The following is a 21,584-nucleotide window of genomic DNA, read 5'->3' as shown; positions in this document are numbered from 1 at the left end:
CTGCAGTATACACCCTCATGCTGGCATCCAGAGACCCAGTTCAGTGTAAAAGCAGTAGGAGATTATTAACAACATATAACATAACAATATTAGAGTACAACATGACAGAGTAAGCAAAGAGCCAAAAAGAAAACAAGCCATAAGGCTAACAGGGTGGGAGCTGTGTCCCACAATGAGTGGCTCGGAGAAAAGGATTTTACGATGAGTACACAAAAATCCCCATTTCTCCTTCGCCACATTGGAAGACACAGAACCATGGGACGTCCCAAAACAGTCCCTGGGTGGGGAACAATATAACCCAATAACTCCGTGCACCAACTGACTATAAATGCGCAACAGCCACTTGCAGAACACGTCTGCCAAGGGCCGCATCCGCAGAAGATTGAGTGTGGACATTGTAGTGCTTCGTGAAGGTATGCAGGCTGGACCATGCTGCGGCCTTGCAAACCTGCCGAATGGCCCAGATAGCACCCACCGACCGAGTTGAGTGTGCCCTAATCCCCGCAGGGATAGGTCTGCCCCTAATCCGATAAAATTCCTGAATAGCTGATCGGATCAATCTGGCTATCATGGCTTTAGAAGAGGCTAAACCCTTTCTGTGACCCTCTGGGAGGACAAAGAGGGAGTCAGAATTGCGGAAGGGGGCAGTCCTAGAAACGTACCTCCTGAGGGCCCTTACCACGTCCAAGGTGTGACGGCCTTTTCAATCTTATGTCTTGGCTGTGGGCAAAAGGAGGGAAGAACAATATCTTCATTAAGGTGGAAGGATGAAACCACCTTGGGAAGAAAAGACGGAGATGGACATAGGACTACTTTATCTTGGTGGAAGGAAAGGAAGGGCGCCCGGCAAGAGAGGGCGGCCAACTCTGAGACTCGCCTGATATAGGTTACTGCCACAAGGAAGGTGACCTTCCAGGAGAGGACAATCAGCGAGACATCCTGCAGAGGTTCAAAAGGGGACTCCTGAAGAACACTCAGAACCAAATTGAGATCCCAAGTCTCTAACGGCATTCAATAGGGGGGTACCACGTGAGAGACCCCCTGAACGAAAGTCCTGACCTGCAGGTTAGCAGCAATCCTACATTGGAACAACACGGATAATGCCGAGATCTGACCCTTGAGAGAACTCAGCGCCAGACCGGAATCCAAGCCGGACTGGAGAAATTCCAGAATGAAGGGAATAGAAAAGGCGAGAGGAGGATGTCCACGGAGCCTGCACCATGAGAAGAAGGCTTTCCAGTTGTGGTGATAAATGCGAGCGGAAGACGTCTTGCGAGCGCTAATCGTGGTGGCAATGACTTGCTGGGAGAAACCAGCTTGAGTTAGGATCCAGGTTTCAACAGCCACACCGTTAAACGTTGGGCCCCTGAGTTCAGGTGGTAGATCGGCCCTTGGCGAAGCAGATCTGGGCGATCTGGTAGCCACCAGGGAACGTCAGATACGAGTTGAACGGGCTCTGCGTACCATGCGCGACGTGGCCAATCCGGGGTGACTAGGATCAAAGGAACCCCTCCATCTTGATTTTCCAGATTACCTTCGGTAGTAAAGGAAGCGGAGGAAACACGTACGGGAGATGGAACTGATGCCATGGGAATATCAGTGCGTCCACCCCGATGGCTTGAGGATCCCGAGAACGCGCTATGAAGTTGGGAACCTTTGCGTTCAGTCTGGATGCCATCAGATCCACGCCCGGAGTCCCCCAGTGAAGATAAGTCTGCTGGAAGACCTCCGGATGGAGTTCCCACTCCGAGGCGAGACCCTGATGGCTGAGAAAGTCCGCCGCCCATTTCTCGACGCCTGGAATGTGCACTGCAGAAATGGTGGAGCGGTTGTGCTCGGCCCAGCGGAGAATGTGAGAGACTTGCTGCATCGCCGCCCTGCTGCGGGTACCCCCCTGATGGTTTATGTACGCCACAGCTGTGACATTGTCTGATTGAATCCGAATTGGGTGACCCACAAGAAGGAAGTGGAAATGTCTCAGGGCAAATCTGATCACTCAAATCTCCAAGATGTTTATCGGAAGTCTCGACTCTCGAATCGTCCAACGTCCCTGGGCAGTGTGGTGGCGAAATACCGCTCCCCAACCGAGGAGACTGGCGTCGGTAGTTACCACCAGCCAGTGAATTGGGAGAAAAGACCTTCCCTGGCTGAGAGATGACTCCAAAGTCCACCATTTGAGCACTTGCCTGATCCGCGGGGGCAGAGGACATGGCCGATCAAGGGATAAGGGACTCCTGTCCCAATTGTCCAGTAGAGCCTGTTGTAAGGGACGGAGATGCAGTTGGGCGAAGGGAACCCCTTCCATTGCGGCCACCATTTTCTCTAGGATCCTCATGGCAAAACAAATGGAATGAGGGAAGGGATGACAAAGTGTCAGAGTTCCCTGTTGAAGAGCTTGGGCCTTGGACCGAGGAAGTAGGACCAGCCCCTTGGACGTGTCCAGGATAATGCTTAGAAAGGAGATTCGTTGGGATGGAATGGGGGAGGACTTGTCTAAGTTGATTAGCCAGCCCCGGTGTGAAAGGGTATCCAAGGTAATGCGGACGCCTGCTTCGCAGGCCTGATAGACGACCTCCTGATCAAATGTCCGTCCTAAGTATGGCAACACGACCACTCCTCAGGAATGAAGAATGGCCATGACCGCCGCCATGACCTTGGTGAATACCCTGGGCGCGGTGTCAAGGCCGAAGAGTAAGACTGTGAATTGAAAATGGTCCTCTTGGATGGCGAAACACAGGAACCTTTGATGTGGCGGGAAGACTGGGATATGAAGATAAGCATCTTTGATGTCTACTGATGCTAAAAATTCTCCTCTCTCCATAGAGGAGATGACTGACCGGAGGGATTCCATCCTGGAATGCCGGACATTTACATATTTGTTAAAGGAGCTTTAGATCCAAAATAGGGTGCACCGTCCCATCCTTTTTTGGAACGACGAAGAGGTTTGAGTAAAAACCTCTGAATCTCTCGTGTTCTGGAACCGGAACAATGACCCCGCTTTGGCGGAGAGACTCGATGGCGCGGTGAAGCGCGCGAGACTGAGCTCCGGAAATTGGAAGACGAGAGGGAAAAAACCGAGCTGGAGGGGAGGCGATGAATTCTATTTTGTAACCGGAAGACACCAGGTCTCTGGCCCATTTGTCGTGAATGACGGAAAGCCAGACATGTTGAAAGAGAAGCAGGCGTCCGCCTACTTTGGTGGTGTCGACCGGAAGACTCCCCGAGTCATTGTGAAGGAAATCTGGAGGGCCTGGATACCCTAGTTCTGGGTTACCTAGGCTTACCTCGCCAGGACTGATTTGGCCTGTATGAGGGCCGAGAGTCTCTGTCTGTACGTGGAGAACCTTCTGATCTGGACGAGGCTGTGGAGGACCAGAAAGAGGTACTGCGAAAGGGCCGAAAGCGAAAATGTTGCTGACGATGAAAAGTAGTTTTAGGCCTGTGCTGCAGGAGGAATTTGCTGTTCCCTCCTGTAGCATCGGAAATAAGCTGGTCTAGTTTTTCTCCAAACAGACGACAGCTCTGAAAAGACAGAGAAATCAGAGACTTTTTAGAAGAAGAATCCGCGCGCCACTCTCTAAGCCATAGTGCTCTTCTAATGGTGACGGCGTTTGAGGCAGCAATTGCCGCACAGTCTACTGCGTCTAAAGACGCGTACATCACATAGTCTCCAGCCATAGCGATTTGTTTGGCGAGATCCGCCGCCTCAGACGGAAGAGCCTGGTCCTGAATGGATTTTGCAAGGGCATCTGCCCAGAAAACCATTGCTTTTGCAACCCATGCCGCAGCGAAGGAAGGGAACCTGAGGCCTCATACACTGAGCGAGCCATGGAATCTATTTGGTGTTCTGTGGGATTTTTAATTGAAGCATCATCAGGTACAGACAAAAGCGTTTTGGTAGCCAAACGCAATACCGGAGGATCTACTAGTGGAGGTTCCGTCCAATCTTTGACAAGATCTGCGGAAAAGGGATACTTCGTTCCCAGGGTCTTTTTACCCATAAAGCGCTTATCTGGTCGCTCCATGTGTCGCCTGACTATCTCCAAAAAGTCCGGATGAGAGGCGAACACCCTATGGGATCGCTTGGTTCTTGTAAAAGAAACCGCATGATCCGGAGCCGAATTAGGGTCATCAACCTTTAGCGCATGATTGACAGCTTCAATGAGGGAATCCACAGTCGCTTGAAACACCGGAGAATCCGGGTCCAAGGATGCCTCAGACTCATACTCGGAGTCATGATTGCTGGGAACCCCTGAAGAGGGAGAGCGAGAAGTGGAGCTACCAGAGGCTGAATGGCGTGGTGAATGCTCAGGAGAGGTAGTGGGGATCTGTTTTTTGGATGTCCGTACCTCCTTCAGGTGAGAGCGGCCCCTGCTGGCCAATGATTCCCCTATAATGGAGTGGTCTCTTAATCCAGGTAGACGAGTGCCCCGCTCCCCAGAGGGGTCATGGAGGGATTCAATTGCTTTGGCCAGCGAAGCCATGGATTGTGACAGTGACGCGGCCCACTCAGGGGGGTTAGATACACTGGGGTCGGTAGCAGCGGAGGGCTCTTGGGCACATCGGGTATTATAGGCTGAGCAGAGAAGGGAGCTCTGAGGCTGTGGGAGAGGAGCCTGGCAGGTGGTACACGCAGTGAAAAAGGTAGTATGTACCTTTGTAGTCTTTTTAGCCTTTGACTGCGACATGATGTACCCCAATATAAGTGAAAAAACACTGCTAGTGGAAGCGATGTGGGGTAAAGGTGCAGGAAAGCACCTAGTGCCGTCTCCTTACCCAGGTTCTGTGTCCCGCAATCTGAAGATGATGGTGCTGAGTAAATCGGCATCCAGGGCGACACGTGCATAGGGCGGCAGAGCTGCTTGCAGTGGGAAAAAAGCTGGCTGCCGAGAGCTGGGAGGTAGTCTCGCAATGAGCGAGAAGCGCCAGGACTGGGGGCGGAGCCGCCGGAATGATGCGAGCGGTGGGCGGAGGTTACCGGGTTGCGGCCTACACAAGGCCGAAGCCGGGGACTAAATTTATGGCTTCGGCCGGCGCGCACCCGCGGACTGCCGGGAAATGTGCCGTGGAGCTCTTTGGGGACCCTGCCGCTATGGAGCCCTCATATGCCGCCGAAAAAATGACCCCTCCCGATGCACTTACTCCGATATGAAGGGGATGGGATGTCAGAGCTGTGCCCGGGGTAGTTAGGACGGTGCAGGGTTGGGGAGCCTCCATCCACCATCCCCTGAAAAGGGGGGTGGAGAGGAACCGTCCGCCTCCTTCCATCATCCACTTTTACAGTGGTGATGCAGTGGGGGCTACACGGACGCCACAATGGAAAAGTGCCTCTGAACAGTCGAGGGTAAAACCTGGTGGGCAGGGCAAAATGACCAGCAATATGGCCTGGCTGCAGAAGAGGATACTGGAGGAACCATTCCAGTGCTCGTCTGATAGAGGGGGGGGGAGATCGGTGCCCTTGAAGGGGCCCGTCGCCCCTAGAATCAGCTCAGACAGTGGCATCCCATGTCGCAGGAGAGGATACGGAGAGGTAATTATCCTGTGCTCGCCTGTTGTTGGTTCGGGGAGATCAGAGCCTCGAAAGGTTCCATCGCCCCTTCGTCCAAAAGGAATAAAAAAGTAGAAAATCCGAAAACTTCTGGTCTGAATAGCAGTGTGCCTCCTACGGACACTAAGGCTACTTTCACACTAGCGTCGTACGATGCACGTCGCAATGCAGGATGCGTTTTTTCCCCATAGACTAACATTAGCGACGCATTGCGACGTGCGACGGTTGCGTCGTGTTGTGGCGGACCGTCGGAACAAAAAAATAAACGTTACATGTAACGTTTTTTGTGCGTCGCGTCCGCCATTTCCGACCGCGCATGCGCGGCCGGAACTCCGCCCCCTCCTCCCCGCAACTCCCAATGGGGCAGGGGATGCGTTGTAATAATGCATCCGCTGCCCCCGTTGTGCTGCATTGTTACTGGATGCGTCGGTACGTTGGCCCGACGCACTGCGACAGGCCGACGCTAGTGTGAAAGTAGCCTAAGCTTGAACTGGGTCTCTGGAAGCCAGCATGAGGGTGTATACTGCAGGGGAGGAGCTAACTTTTTTAGTCTCAACTTAGTGTCAGCCTCCTAGTGACAGCAGCATAACACCCATGGTTCTGTGTCCCCCAATGTGGCGAAGGAGAAAAAAAAAACATGAAAAATCCGCATGCAGATTTCTTGCAGAAAATGTCTGGTTTTGTTCAGGAAAAATCCGGAAGAAATCCTGACGTGTGCACATAGCCTGTAAGTCAATGCCCAACCCTTGAAAGAACCGTGCCAGGCAGCCATCTAGCCTCAGCCTTTTCAGTGGAATTGCGTACAGATGGGACAGATGAAGTCTATAAGAATACAAACAGGAGGAAAGTGACATGGTGTTACCACCCCCCACCCGACCATTCCCCCAAATTTGTAGATAGGATTCTAAAAGTAGTATAACTTTTCACTACAGTGAACCTTTAGGCCATGTTCACACCATCCTTTTTTTCATGCGGAATCGCCGCGATTTTCACGCTGCGGGTCCGCAGCTGTTTTCCATGCAGGGTACATTACAATGTACCCTATGGAAAACAGGAACTGCTGTGCCCACATTGCGGAAAATCGCGAAAAAAGACGCACTGAATTGCCGCGGTAAAAAAGAAGTACCATGTCACTTCTTTTTGCGGAACTGCAGCGGTTCTGCACCCATAGACCTCCATTGTGAGGTCAAACCCGCAGTAAAACCCGCAGATGAAAAATATATCTGCGGGCTTTACTGCGGTTTGTGGTGCAGAACCGCTGCAGTGTGGCTGCCCCCTGTGCCCCAATCCCACCCCCCCATGCTCCGATGCCACCCCCCATGCTCCGATGCCACCCCCATGCTCCGATGCCACCCCCCCCCGTGCTCCGACGCCCCCCCCCCCTGCCCTAATCTCCCCCCCTTATACTTACCCGGCCTCCCGGTGTCCGTCCGGCCGTCTTCTCCCTGGGCGCCGCCATCTTGCAAAATGGCGGGCGCATGCGCAGTGCGCCCGCCGAATCTGCCGGCCGGCAGATTCGTTCCAAAGTGCATTTTGATCACTGAGATATAACCTATCTCAGTGATCAAAATAAAAAAAATAGTAAATGACCCCCCCCCCCCCCCTTTGTCACCCCCATAGGTAGGGACAATAAAAAAATTAAGAATTTTTTTTTTTCCACTAAGGTTAGAATAGGGTTAGGGTTAGGGTTAGGGGTAGGGTTAGGGTTAGGGGTAGGGTTAGGGTTAGGGTTAGGGTATTTTCAGCCATTTTAACCCTAAAAAACTTCCTAGAAAACACACAGACTCTGCATAGAAAACTGCATAAAAAAACGCATCAAAAAAGCACCAAAAAAAGGACCTGCGTTTTCTGCCAAGAGCTGCGGTTTTTAGTCCTGAAAAAAAAAGGAGGGAAATCAGGAACGTGTGAACATATCCTTATTAGGTGTGTTGTTAAACAAAACTCTGCTGCTATGATTGGCAAAACCCCCTTTATTTTCCAAAGCTCATGAGAAGCTAACTAGCCAGAAGTTGTTGGAGATCCATTACTTTTTCATTTCACTTTTTTTTTTTAATGAAAGTTAAGGCTATGTGCACACGTTCAGGAATTCATGCAGAAAATTCCTGTGAAAAAACGGACATTTTCTGCAAGAAATCCGCAAGAAAACCGCGTGCGTTTTTGCCGCGGTTTTTTCCGGACACTTCCCAATGCATTTTGTAGTGGGAAATCCGCAAAAAAAAAACCACAAAATTAATGAACATGCTGCGTTTTTTACCGCGATGCGTTTTTTTCGTGGAAAAAAAACGCATCATGTGCACAAAACATGCGGAATTCATTCTAAATGATGGGATGCTCATTGTATGTGGGGTTTTTTTGCGGTTTTATAGCGTTTTTATCGGGAAAAACCGCTAAAAAACCGCAACGTGTGCACACAGCTTAAGAGGTCTACACTTTCAGAGGACAGCGGATGCGCTTATCTGTCAGGACACCACTAGCAGCGCTGAAGACACGTTCTGAGAGAATGCTGGCTGACGGCCATGACATAACTTCCAAGACATGAGACGGGACCTCATGCCATTCTTCTATTTTAGAAGACTAAAATGCAAAAGGGTCCAAACCCCTGCGTTGGAATTGATATTGAGCTCCAGATACTCCTGCACCATCCTCTCCAGTCGTTCACAACGTGTCAGACTTGTACTCTGCTATTCTGGTGCATTGGATGGTCAATAAAATGTGTTAAAGAAATTTCTTATGCCACTTACACTGCTGCTACTGCTAATGTTCTTTGCGATGACGCCCTGATGTTCCCGGGGTTGGATGTCTAAAATTAGGAGGCACACTGTGTGCCTCACTGCTGTCTTTGGGGAAAACCACTCTTAAGATTGCCTACAAGCGTGTTTGATACTCCAGCATATGTGCATCCCTTTCCAGGGAGGGAAGCATCTGGCTAAATTTACTCTTGTACCATGGATCTAACAGAGTGGCAACCCTGTAGTCAACACTATTTCTAAACCTAAGAATATGACACCATGTTGAAGACAGTGCAGCAAGAAGGGGTTTGTGTGACGGGTGCTTCCAGGTCAAAGTCCATGGTGTGTTGGTGGCAAGGTAACACTCAATGTGGCTTCTTCCATCCCCTCCCACCAATCATGTACAACAGAGCAGATCATTATACTCTTCATCTCCTGACTGTTGCGCATCCATCACCTCTTCCTCCTCCATTTGTTCTTCACTAACAGTTTGTCTGGTACCATGAGCCCCCCTTGATCGCTGTAATTTACTCTCCCATGGCACCCGCCTGTGCGACGACAGCCCGGAAATTTGAGATATTGTTATCCCTATCGCAGACTATTCAAAGTGTGCTCCAGCAAGTAGATGACCGGATTAATGATGCTGATGATGGCATCGTCAGTGCTAACCATCTTAGTAGCCATTTCACAACTGTGCAGAAGGGTGCAGAGGTCCTTCACCTGTGCCCACTCCGCAAAAGTGATTTGCACCCAGTCCGGACTGCGTTGGCCCAGGCTATGCAAAAAGGGCAAACTGCCCCAGGGCTCGTCGCTGCTGCCACAGCAACATGTGCAGAGTGGAATTTCACTGTGTCAGAACATCGCTAATCAAACAGTTAACTGGTAGGACAACAGACCTCTGTAGCAATGCAAGTGGATGACCTGTGGGGTGCAATTGTCGGGGTTGAGCACACAGCAACCATCCAGGCCAGGATAGTCGAGAAGAAATTGCTGTACCAACAGGTTGAGGACGTGAGCCATGCAAGGCACGTGTGAGAGGTTGCCACGGCATAGGGCCGCCACCAGGTTTGCATCATTATCGCACACAGCCATCACTGGCTACAGGTTTAGTGGAGACAGCCGTAGCTCTAACTCAGCCTGGATACCTGTCTACAACTCTTAAGCTGTGTGACTGCGATCTCCAATGCATATTAAAATTAAACATTGCCAGATTGCAGTGACCCATGGCTGCGCAGTACGACGGTGAGGGAGATTCTATCTGCACTGTTGGAACGTCTGATTAAGGGAGAGGTTGAGGGCACAGGTGTAAACGGTGGAGAAACTGTTAGATACAAGCCTTGAGGATTCCAAGACTTGTGGAGCAGCAAAAGATCTCCTGCCCCCACAGCCAGCATAGTCACCCTGTGCCCAGTCAGCGAGATGTATAAAGTAGAAGAAAGATGCATGATAAAAAATATAGTTCTTACCGATAACGGTATTTCTCTGAGCCCATGACGGCACCACGGAGAGAGGGGATCCGCCCACCAAGGACAGGAAACCTACGGATAAAAAGGCGGTACCACTCTCCTGCATCAGTTGTTTACATAGATAATGATGGGAGACTACTAAGACATTTGTAAAAATTTTAACTGTTTAGCATAACAAGATACCGCGTGACTTTAAATTATAATAGACTATGGCACTCTTTCCATGTGTGCACCCATAAGTGAAGGGAGGGAATGTACGGGTGCCGTCATGGGCTCAGAGAAATACCGTTATCGGTAAGAACTATATTTTTCTCTGATCGCCCATGACGGCACCACGGAGAGAATTACATAGATAGTACATTCAGGGAGGGACCACTGCCTCCAGAACCCTTTTACCAAAAGTAAGGTCTGAAGAGGAGATTAGGTCCAATCTATAGTGCCTATAGAATGTGGATGGTGAGGACCAGGTAGCAGCTCTACATATCTGGTCTATGGAAGCTCCGGCCTTCTCCGCCCAGGAAGTTGCTACTGCCCTTGTTGAGTGAGCTTTAACCTCCCCGGGAACGGGCATCCCACTTGCTGAGTATGCTAGGCTGATGGCGTCCGTGATCCATCTTGCTATGGTGGCTTTTGATGCTTTTTTCCCCTTCCGGGGACCCTGGAAACACACAAACAGAGAGGAATCCTCCCTACTCTCTCTAGTGACTTCTAGGTAATGTAAGAGACATCTCCTTACATCTAGTGTATGTAGATTTTGTTCCTCCTTATTTTTAGGATTGGGACAGAAGGAGGGAAGAGATATCTCTTGAGACCTGTGAAATTTTGAAGCCACTTTCGGGAGATATGCTGGGTCTGTTTTTAAAACAACCCTATCCTCTAGAAATTGTGTGTGAGGAGGCCTGGCTGAAAGGGCCTGCAAGTCACTGACCCTACGGGCAGAAGTAAGGGCGACTAAAAGAGCTGTCTTGAGGGATAGCGTTTTTATTGTAGATTCATGTAATGGTTCAAATGGAGGACTAGTCAGGGCTTTAAGGACCAAATTTAAGTCCCAATGAGGAACCACTTTTACTGGCAGAGGCCTAGATCTTCCTGCCGCCCTAATGAATCTAGAGACCCACCTATTTGAAGCCAAGTCAAAATTAAATAGAGCACCTAATGCTGCCACATGGACTTTTAGGGTACTGGTGGCTAACCCCATTTCCAACCCGTTTTGCAAGAACTCTAAAATGGCATTAATAGGAATTTCTTTCCCTATTTTAGCGCCTGAAACGGACAGGAACTTTTTCCATATTTTGCCGTACTGTTTTGTTGTAACCGGCTTCCTACTTTTCAACAGAGTTGAAATTAACCCTGAAGAGAACCCTCTGCTTTCTAATATTTTCCTCTCAAGAGCCAGGCTGTCAAGTGTAAGTTCTTGACCCGCGGATGATAGATTGGGCCCTGTGACAACAGATCCTGTAGGTCTGGCAATACCCAAGGGTCGGATATCGACATCTTTCTCATCCATGAGAACCAAGGTCTCTTCGGCCAGAACGGGGCAATTAAGATGACCAACGCCCCGTCCTCCCGAATCTTCCTCAGCACTGCTGGAATCAAAATGAGAGGAGGAAAGGCATAGACCAGATGGTGACCCCAAGAAATCAGGAAAGCATCCAGGGCTACTGGGTTCCCCATGGGAGATAGAGAGCAAAAGGCGGCTACTTTTTTGTTTAAATGGCTCGCGAAGAGATCTATTTTGGGAACCCCCCATTTCTGAGTGATCTGGGTAAATATGCCTGGATTTAGTTCCCATTCTCCCTGTTTTAGGCTGGAACGACTGAGGAAGTCTGCCTTGTAATTGTCTATCCCTTTTATGTGTAGACTTGTCAGGGATAGAAGGTTGTTTTCGGCTATCTGAAGGATCGAGTTGGCCACTTCCATTAGACTTTTGGAACGGGTACCCCCCTGATGGTTTATATACGATACTACCACCTGATTGTCCGACATCACCCTTACATGGTGAGATTGAAGGACCCCCAGGAATTCCTGAAGGGCAAATTTCACTGCCAGGAGTTCCTTCATATTGGAGGAATTGTTTGCAAGGGACGGGGACCAAATGCCCTGAGCTACAAGGTCGCCCAGATGAGCCCCCCACCCTGAGGGGCTTGCGTCCGTTGTTAGGACCTTTGATATCGGGATTACCCATGGAACTCCCTGGGAAAGATTTTCCTGCAATGTCCACCAAGTTAGAGAGAGATTGGTGCGAGGAGACAATGTTAACCGCCCGTCTAAATGCTCTCCTAGGCGGATTTGCTCGGACAGTAGCTGCCATTGGAGATCCCTCGAATGTAGTTGGGCCCACTGGACTGCCGGGATGCAAGAGGTCATAGAGCCTAACAGTGACATGCCCTGTCGGAGAGTTATAGAGGGGAGAGATTGTACTCTTGATGCTAAGCTTTTTATCTTTTGTAATTTGCCCTCTGGGAGCCGGCATTCCATTTTTCTGGAGTCTAGAGTGAGACCTAGGTACTCCTGAACCTGAGAAGGCACCAGTTTGGATTTCTCTAGGTTTATTAGCCAGCCCAGGTTTTTTAGAGATTGAATCACTAAATCTAGCTGATTCTTGCAATGTTGCTGGGAGGAGCCTATCACCAGGAAATCGTCCAGATATGGAACAATCAGGGTGTTTTCTTCCCTGAGGTGAGCCATTACCTCCGCGACCAGCTTTGTAAAAACCCTCGGGGCTATTGCTAGGCCGAATGGAAGAGCTGTAAACTGGAAGTGTCTTAGGACTCCCTTGATGTGGATTGCCATTCTGAGGAATCTCTGGTGATCCTTGTGTATTGGGACGTGATAATATGCGTCCTTCAAGTCCAGGACCACCATGAAACACTGAGGAAACAGCATTTTGATTGATGACTTTATCGTTTCCATTTTGAATGCTTGAACCTCTAAGTAATTGTTTAGATTCTTCAGATTGATAATGGTCCTGAAGGAACCAACTGGTTTTTTCCTCAGGAATAGAGGGGAATAGTACCCTTGCCCTCTTTCTTGAGGGGGAACTTCTAGGAGTACTCCTTTTTTTACTAACCCCACAATCTCGTTTTCTAGAGTTAACTGTTCTTCTGCTGAGGATCTGGTAGATGTTACCTTGAAGGAGGGACGAGGGTACCTTTTGAATGTTAAGGTACCGTCACACTAGACGATATCGCTAGCGATCCGTGACGTTGCAGCGTCCTCGCTAGCGATATCGTCCAGTGTGACAGGCAGCAGCGATCAGGCCCCTGCTGTGATGTCGCTGGTCGGGGAAGAAAGTCCAGAACTTTATTTCGTCGCTGGACTCCCCGTAGACATCGCTGAATCGGCGTGTGTGACACCGATTCAGCGATGTCTTTGCTGGTAACCAGGGTAAACATCGGGTAACTAAGCGCAGGGCCGCGCTTAGTAACCCGATGTTTACCCTGGTTACCATCCTAAAAGTAAAAAAAACAAACAGTACATACTTACCTACAGCCGTCTGTCCTCCAGCGCTGTGCTCTGCTCTCCTCCTGCTCTGGCTGTGAGCGTCGGTCAGCCGGAATGCAGAGCGGTGACGTCACCGCTCTGCTTTCTGGCTGCCCGGCGCTCACAGCCAGACCAGAGAAGCAGAGCGCCGAGGACAGACAGCGGTAGGTAAGTATGTAGCGTTTGTTTTTTTACTTTTTAGGATGGTAACCAGGGTAAACATCGGGTTACTAAGCGCGGCCCTGCGCTTAGTTACCCGATGTTTACCCTGGTTACCGGGGACCTCGGGATCGTTGGTCGCTGGAGAGCTGTCTGTGTGACAGCTCTCCAGCGACCAAACAGCGACGCTGCAGCGATCCGGATCGTTGTCGGTATCGCTGCAGCGTCGCTATGTGTGACGGTACCTTTAACCTCAGTCCTGATTCTATGATGTTTAGGATCCAATGACTGGAGGTGATCTTTTTCCAGGCTGGGAGAAAGAGAGATAATCTCCCTCCCACCTGGGGTGAACCTTCATTGTGGAGGTTTCTTGCTGTCATTGAGGTTTTTATTGAAGATAAATCCTTTATTTTTATTTTTCTTATCGTCCCACTTCCCCTGGCCTTTCCCTGGGTTCTTACGGAAAAACCTCTTGTTCCGAAAGGGCTTCCGATAAGAGGGGAGACCCAGAGAGGGGAAGGACTTTTTCTTGTCCCCGGCTTTCTCTAAGATGTCGTCTAGAGTTGACCCAAACAGAAACTCCCCTTCACAGGGGATGGTACAGAGTTTCGTTTTCGTTTGTAGGTCGCCTGGCCAATTCTTAAGCCAGAGGGCGCGCCTGGCCGCATTAGCAAATACTGCTGCTCTGGCGGATAGCCTGATGGAGTCGGCCGAGGCATCGGCTAGGAAGGCCGCAGCCCCCCTCATTACGGGTAATGTATCCAGAATTGAGTCCCGGGAAGTTTTCCCCTTTAACTGACCCTCTAGTTGGTTCAGCCAGATCATCAGGGAGCGCGAAGTGCATGCAGCTGCAACTGCCGGCTTCAGGCCTCCTCCCGCTGCCTCCCAAGAGCCCTTGAGAAATGCATCTGCCTTTTTGTCCATTGGGTCCTTCAGAACCCCCATGTCCTCAAACGGGAGGGCGAATTTCTTTGAGGCTTTAGCAATTGCCACGTCTAATTTCGGGGCCTTCTCCCAAAAGGAGCACGATTCTTCCTCGAAGGGGTATTTCCTTTTTGGAGTTAAGAGAGTCTTCCTCATGGGCTTTTTCCATTCCTTCTTAATTAGGGCTGCAATTGCTTCGTTAAGCGGAAAAGCTCTCCTCTTTTTCTGTTCTAGGCCTCCAAACATAATGTCTTGTACTGTTTTTTTAGGATGGGAGTCTACCAACCCCATGGTGCTTCTTACTGCCTTTATGAGGCCATCAGTATCCTCTAGTGGGAAACAGTTATGTCCCCCCGAGGAAGAAGTAGATGATGAGGATGAGTCGGAGGAGACGGAGGACGCTGAACTCTCACTACCACTTTCAGATTTTGAGGCTGGAGATGGAGACCTATGCCTGGTCTTTCTCCTTTTTTTTCCACTTTTTAGTGACCTAAAAGTGTCCTCTACTTGTTCTTTAATTAGGCTCTTAAGATCTGAAGCAAACCCTGGAAGGTTTTCAGACACAGTTTGTTGAATGCAAGTATTGCATAGTCTTTTATCACATGTAGGTGGAAGGTCCTCTCTACAGATGGCGCAACTTTTGTGTTTAGTTTTAGCTACGCTTTTCCTCCCCTAAAAAGAGACAAATAACAATCTTACTGTCTCTGACATTCACGAAGATCCACTTACCACCTCCAGGACCCATAAATACCGATTGGGGGTTCTCTGCCTCTGGCTTTTTCCCCGACGCCGTACTGGACTCCTTACTGTGTTGAGACCTTTGGCGTTCTTTGCTGGTGTCCTGGTGCCCTTTCTGCTGCCGCCTTTTTTGCTGCTGCTGCTGTGGCGATACTGCAGGTGGAGGTGATTCGGGCGGAGGTGATGCTGGGTCACTCATACTGCTGCTGGTCTGCGTGCCTTGAACTCGGCTGAGTTGTCGCTCCTATTCCCCTTGAAGCTCCTGCCTATTACTGCAGAGCCACCAAGAGGATGAGGGTTCTACTATTTGAACCCTCCCGCCGCTTCCCTGCACCTGCGCAGTAGCGACTGATCATAGGAGGAGCGGTCGGCGCCTGCGCAGTAATCCGACTCAAAAACACGCTCTAGCGGTAATCCGCGCCGTCAGACCGGAAGACCCACCGGCGCCTGCGCAGTGCGCATCAAGCGCCCCGCCGAAACATACCGGCGGCTTCAGAAGCACCCCCGGCGCCTGCGCAATGCACACCAAGCGCCCGGCTGAAGCCACGCCGGCGCCTGCGCGGAGCGCACCAAGCGCCCGGCCGGAAGCATCGCCGGCGCCTGCGCATACCGGCGCTCTGCAGACCTCGCGAGACCCAGCTGGATACCGGGCCTGCGCAAAGCAGCGCCCGGAAGCAGATATGCGCTGCTGACCGGCACCCCCGGTCCTATGCAGCCCCAGTAGCGCAATACCTGCACGCCTGATGGCGATGCAGTGTGCAGACTGACGCTTGATTTAGGGAGGGTCGCGCTGCACCTCCCGCAACCATAGAGGGACCCCCCTGGATGTTGCCGCTGCTGCATCTTACCTGGGAAGGTGACCGCGAACTCCTTGTCACCTCCCCCGCACACCCTGTCGGCCCACTGGCTCCCAGCGGTGGCGCTTCGGGTCACCACCCTAGCCGAGGCAGAGGGACCCCAGCTGCCTGAATCGGACTGGTTGGCCCCGGATCCAACGATGAACTGGTAAGTCCGTAGGTCTCCCATCAAGGACAGGAAACCAACTGATGCAGGAGAGTGGTACCGCCTTTTTATCCGTAGGTTTCCTGTCCTTGGTGGGCGGATCCCCTCTCTCCGTGGTGCCGTCATGGGCGATCAGAGAAAAAGCAGGGAACTCCCAAAAATAGAGTAAATTTTTTTTTTAAATAAAATATAAATATATATTTAAATAAATATAAATACATTTTTTTACTCTATTTGTGGGAGTTCCCTGCTTTCTCAGCATGCATCTTTCTTTCTTCTACCTTATCCATTGCTATGCAGAATGCTTTTTTTTGCTTGATTTTTGATCAGCAGTCCCTATGTTTCTAGTCTCTAAAAGCAGTCAGGGAGATGTAACGCCCCCGCCCATGTTTGCTCTTCCAGGTGCCAGTAGTGAAATGCACCCTGGCAGACATAGATTTTTTTTCGGGAACGGGTGATTTTGTCAGCGACATGCCGGAGTAGACCAGGCACGGTTAGATTTCCCACGGCACTACCGCCGACGTCAGTTACGTGAAGTGAGTTCATTGGCTGTGAACTCTCAGGACCTTTCTGATGGCACCAGTAGCGTGAGAACTTTCTCATGCTCACAATGATGCCAGATAAGTAATAGGAGTTCACCGCAAGACACTGAGCAGCGATAACAGACGCTGCTCAGTGTCTCTGCTGGATGACAGGCTGTACGGCAGGGGTGTCAAACTGCATTCCTCAAGGGTTGCAAACAGGTCATGTTTTCAGGATTTCCTTGTATTGCACAGGTGATAATTTAATCACCTAAACACATCATGATTGCAGCACCTTGTGCAAAGCTAAGGAAATCTTAAAAACACGCATGGTTTGCGGCCCTCGAGGAATGCAGTTTGACACCCCTGCTGTACGGTCACATCATGCAAATTGCCATCTAGATGTAGCTGAGCTGGACTCGTCGGACAAATGGATTATTATCTTCTCAGCAGACAGGTGAGGAATATTGTTTTTTATTATTTTAATTCTCTGGACAATGGCTTCACTAGAATGGGTGATGCTGTAAGTATGGTTTAATTAAGATTGATTATAGGAGTCTGTCATTCTTTCAATTAAAGGACTTTATTCTGGGTGTGTGGTACATGAACTTTACTCCCCCCAAAGTTCGGCATTCCGACATAGGGGCACCACCGGCACAGATTCAGTCACCGCTCTGTGCTCAGAGTGCGACGGCTGTATCTGTGCCCCAGGTACTAACTGATAGCCATATCTAATGATAAGTGAGCTGTCAGTCAGCCGCTGCTCTCTATACACAGAGCTGTGATTGAATGTCTAACACTGCCGGGAGGAATAAAGTTAATTTCCTCCCGGCAGTGGGGCTCTCGGTGCAGACTCTGGGCAGTTTCAGAACACTATTAGCCTACAGATTAACAGGTTCACTTTAACCAAGACTGCTTATTTCCAGACCTGCACAACTACAGCATTTCCATTAAAAGACAGATCTGGAAGAAGTGTATATGAGCCGTGGCCCTGTGTGATCAGCACACGATCAGGTCAGGTTAGGTAATAATCTTCTCAGTCAAGATCTTGAAAACCTTACAGACTTGATGTTCTTGCTCTGCAATACATGGACATGTTGGGTCCACGTGAGCGAGAGCCACCACATGGACCCCTTAGTTAGCGGCTGTTCACTCTTGTAAAGGTGAGACCCCCTCATTCTGCACACAGCTGCTATATTAGAAAGTGTATATCTTCATGACAATGTGCAGGTTGTTGTTTCTAAGCTTCTTTGTCAAACTTTCCTTTCAAGGTGTTCAGAGACCAGTGTTCTGTTCCTTCCTTTTGATATGCAAACGAGCTTTCTGTATTCCCATTACAAACTGCACCATCGCATTTCCAGAGACCAAATAATGTCTTATTTATGAGGCTCACGCTGCATCTCATCAAGAGGTACATGGGACAATTCGCTAACAATGTATTATGCACACAGCACAAATCTCCATTTAGGTGAAGTCATTTCCCTGCGTCGAAAAATAAAAGTGCAGAAAAAAACAGATACAGAACATGGCTATTTAAAGGGGTTACCTCGGGCTATGAAAACGTTATCTTCGGGCTTTATTTCCTCCCTGGAGCCACCGTCTTGCTTATACAAAGAGGCTGCAATCACTCTCCAACCGGATCGGCAGCGCGTCTGTGCATAGTGAGCCGTCAAAGGGTCGGCGCATGGTTACAGCCACCACTGGCACGCCTCAATGACTGCAAGCTGGCGGCTCTCGCGAGGAAATGTTCATATTCTCCGGGTATCTGCACTTTCAGTATGGCGGCCAGGAAGCATTGTAATGCCATTTACCTGCAGATAATCCCTATATCCGCTGTTTAATAGCCCTATGGGAACATGTGCACTCAGAAAGGAGGCATAAATGTGCAGGAATATGAGCCTTGTTTGCTCCCCAGTCCCTCTTCTCAGCGTTAGGGCTCAAGGAGATGTGTAAATCGATCGTGTGCTGTCTGGTTTTGATGGGATAGCACACAGACAGCACACTGACCAATGTTATTCAATAGAGGTATTCAGATGAACCATTCTTCCACTGGTTCAACTGTTGGTGGAAAAAAAGAAAAACGCAGCATGCACTTCTTTCTTCCATGTTCTCAAATGAGACTAACCCATTCAAGTCTATGCGAGCGTTAAGAAAAAAATAAATAAATTTGTTCCCACACAGATCTTCCAAGCGGCATCCGCTTTTTATGGATACATTTCTATTATAAAGCTAGTAAACTATTTGATCATGTACATCTTTTAATACGGATATATGATAGCAAGTGAAGACCTCAGCACGGCGAATACACACGGAGCTCACAGCCAGCCTGTATAAGGGCAGGCGCAGACTCATTGATGTGCATGGCCGAGGACGAGACGTACATCAGATCAAACTGCGACATGCAGCTATGTTTTCCTTGGACTAATTGTCTGAGGAAAAGATAGGATATGTGCACGGCCCCATAGATGGACATTGGCCGCGGTGCAATTTGCTGTATTGTTGGATCGCACTTGGATCAATAATACGGTCATCTGCACGAGCTATTAAGGTACCGTCACACTAGACGATATCGCTAGCGATCCGTGACGTTGCAGCGTCCTGGCTAGCGATATCGTCCAGTGTGACAGGCAGCAGCGATCAGGCCCCTGGTGTGATATCGCTGGTTGGGGCAGAAAGTCCAGAACTTTGTTTCGTCGCTGGATCTCCCGCTGACATCGCTGAATCGGCGTGTGTGACACCGATTCAGCGATGTCTTCGCTGGTAACCAGGGTAAACATCGGGTTACTAAGCACAGGGCCGCGCTTAGTAACCCGATGTTTACCCTGGTTACCATCGTTAAAGTAAAAAAAAACAAACGCTACATACTTACCTACCGCTGTCTGTCCCCGGCGCTCTGCTTCTCTGCCCTGGCTGTGAGCGCCGGGCAGCCGGAAAGCAGAGCGGTGACGTCACCGCTCTGCTTTCCGGCCGCTGTGCTCACAGCCAGAGCAGAGAAGCAGAGCGCCGGGGACAGACAGCGGTAGGTAAGTATGTAGTGTTTGTTTTTTTTACTTTAACGATGGTAACCAGGGTAAACATCGGGTTACTAAGCGCGGCCCTGCGCTTAGTAACCCGATGTTTACCCTGGTTACCGGCATAGTTGGTCGCTGGAGAGCTGTCTGTGTGACAGCTCTCCAGCGACCAAACAGCGACGCTGCAGCGATCCGGATCATTGTCGGTATCGCTGCAGTGTCGCTTAGTGTGACGGTACCTTTAGGCTAAGTTCACACGGTCGTGTGTGCGCCACATTAAACAAACACACTTTTTTCCTCAATCATTTTTTTTTTCACTCAAGCAAGTAGATTGTCTGAACTTTTTTATCCATTGTCTCTGAAACAAATTGCAATCATCATATTATTTGGCACTGTGCACTTACAATTGCTCATTTTGCCTTTCTACTCAGTAAATTCTTCTCTTTTCTCTGCTCTATGTAGAAATAGGAAGTGTTTTGTCCCTGCATTTATCATTCCCCTCTTACACCATCCTCCCCCTGCCAGAAAATTTTGCCGTGACTCATGACTCATACAGGGAAAATTGACCTCCTGTTTCTACATAGAGCCACGAATCTGCTGTGGTGTCCTAGGGACACAGTGACAGCTCTACCACCCAATAGATTGCACGGGTGTGTGCCAGTATTGTGTATAGGATAGCCCAGCCACCCAATCAGGGACTGGGGCCTACTGACTATCCCCATGCTAATTTAGTAGTGCCTCGCAGCCAAATCAGGCCGGATCTGCTGGGCTTTCTACAGGTATCACCTTTCTGGGTGATTGCCGAACTGTTTGGCTGTCTGGCAATGGTCAGACGTTTGCATGTCTTGTGCCTTTGTGTTCTGCTGTTCTGATTAGTGATGAGCGAGTATACCCGTTGCTCGGGTGGTCTCAGAGTATTTTGGCGTGCTCAGAGATTTAGTTTTCGTCGCCACAGCTGCATGATTTGCGGCTGCTGGACACCCTGAATACATGTGGGGATTGCCTGTTTGTTAGGGAATTTGGGATCCTACCATCTCACCTGCTCATTCAGGACATGCAGCGGCACCGGGATTGTCCCCCTATGCTACATTACAAGGACCCCGGCATGATAAGTGTCAGTAAGGAGAGAATTTGTACAGACTTATCCTGCCTGAATATGGACAACGATGAACAGAATTTTCTAAAAAAAAAAAAAAAACCTTCACAATCATTAACACTTACCCTAAATGGTTTCCCATAAATCGATTCCCCTCCTGTACCCGTACCGGTGGGATCGCCTCCTTGCACTATGAATTCGGGTACAACTCTGTGAAATATCGTATTATCGTAATATCCTAAAAGACACAAAAATAAAAATCTAATACCGTTTGAACAAAATGAAAAAATGTTATACAATGACGCACGGGCTATTAAAGGGACGCTGCTGTAAGGGTAGAAGAAGTAGTAAAACAATTTTCCTTCGGGTTCTGCAGATTTCGCAAGCACTATGTAAGATTCACGTGACACCAAAATAAAGTTTTGGGCAGTTGCCTAGCAACAGGTGACCCTGCCCGATCTCCACATTCCTTCAGGCCTCTCTGTATTACTACTAATAGGTGCCACCAGAACTGTGCATTTCCAAAGCTGTAGTCAAGATTTTTTAATCATATATTTTTTTTTTTAACTCTTAGTTTGCATTAAAAAAGTGATCAATTACAGCGATCAGTCGGATGTAGTCTTTCATAACTGAAAGCTGTGGCACAATGTTTCCTGTGGGCTTACCCTCCTCTGAAAGTCCATTATAAGGCAGCGTTCACATCTGCATTAGAAGCTCCATCACATTTGACATTCAGCGCTGTTTTTATTTTTTTGAAAATGACAAAAGCTTAATAGACCCAATTTTATGTCCAGGGCCGCCATCAGGGCATTACTGCCCTTACTGCTGTATGGGGCCCAGTGAGCAGCAGTACACAGAGGGGCCTTCAGGTCTGGGGCTCACCTTACGCGCTTCTGCTCACCGGGCC

The 21,584-nt window shown here is 49.4% G+C and overlaps 1 protein-coding gene across 1 annotated transcript in view; it reads right to left on the bottom strand.

The window, feature by feature from the left end:
* The window catches only part of CWC27 (CWC27 spliceosome associated cyclophilin), a 275,764-nt gene that overhangs the window by 227,617 nt on the left and 26,563 nt on the right, over positions 1-21,584 (bottom strand). The window contains exon 3 of the mRNA XM_069749390.1: positions 20,803-20,915. Within this exon, the coding sequence (XP_069605491.1) occupies positions 20,803-20,915 (113 nt within the window). The remainder of the gene's footprint in view (positions 1-20,802; positions 20,916-21,584) is intronic.

Source organism: Ranitomeya imitator, chromosome 1, assembly GCF_032444005.1.
Source record: "Ranitomeya imitator isolate aRanImi1 chromosome 1, aRanImi1.pri, whole genome shotgun sequence".
NCBI lineage: Eukaryota > Metazoa > Chordata > Amphibia > Anura > Dendrobatidae > Ranitomeya > Ranitomeya imitator.
The sequence above is the reverse complement of the archived record's forward strand: the minus strand, read 5'-3'. Positions and strand labels throughout refer to the sequence as shown.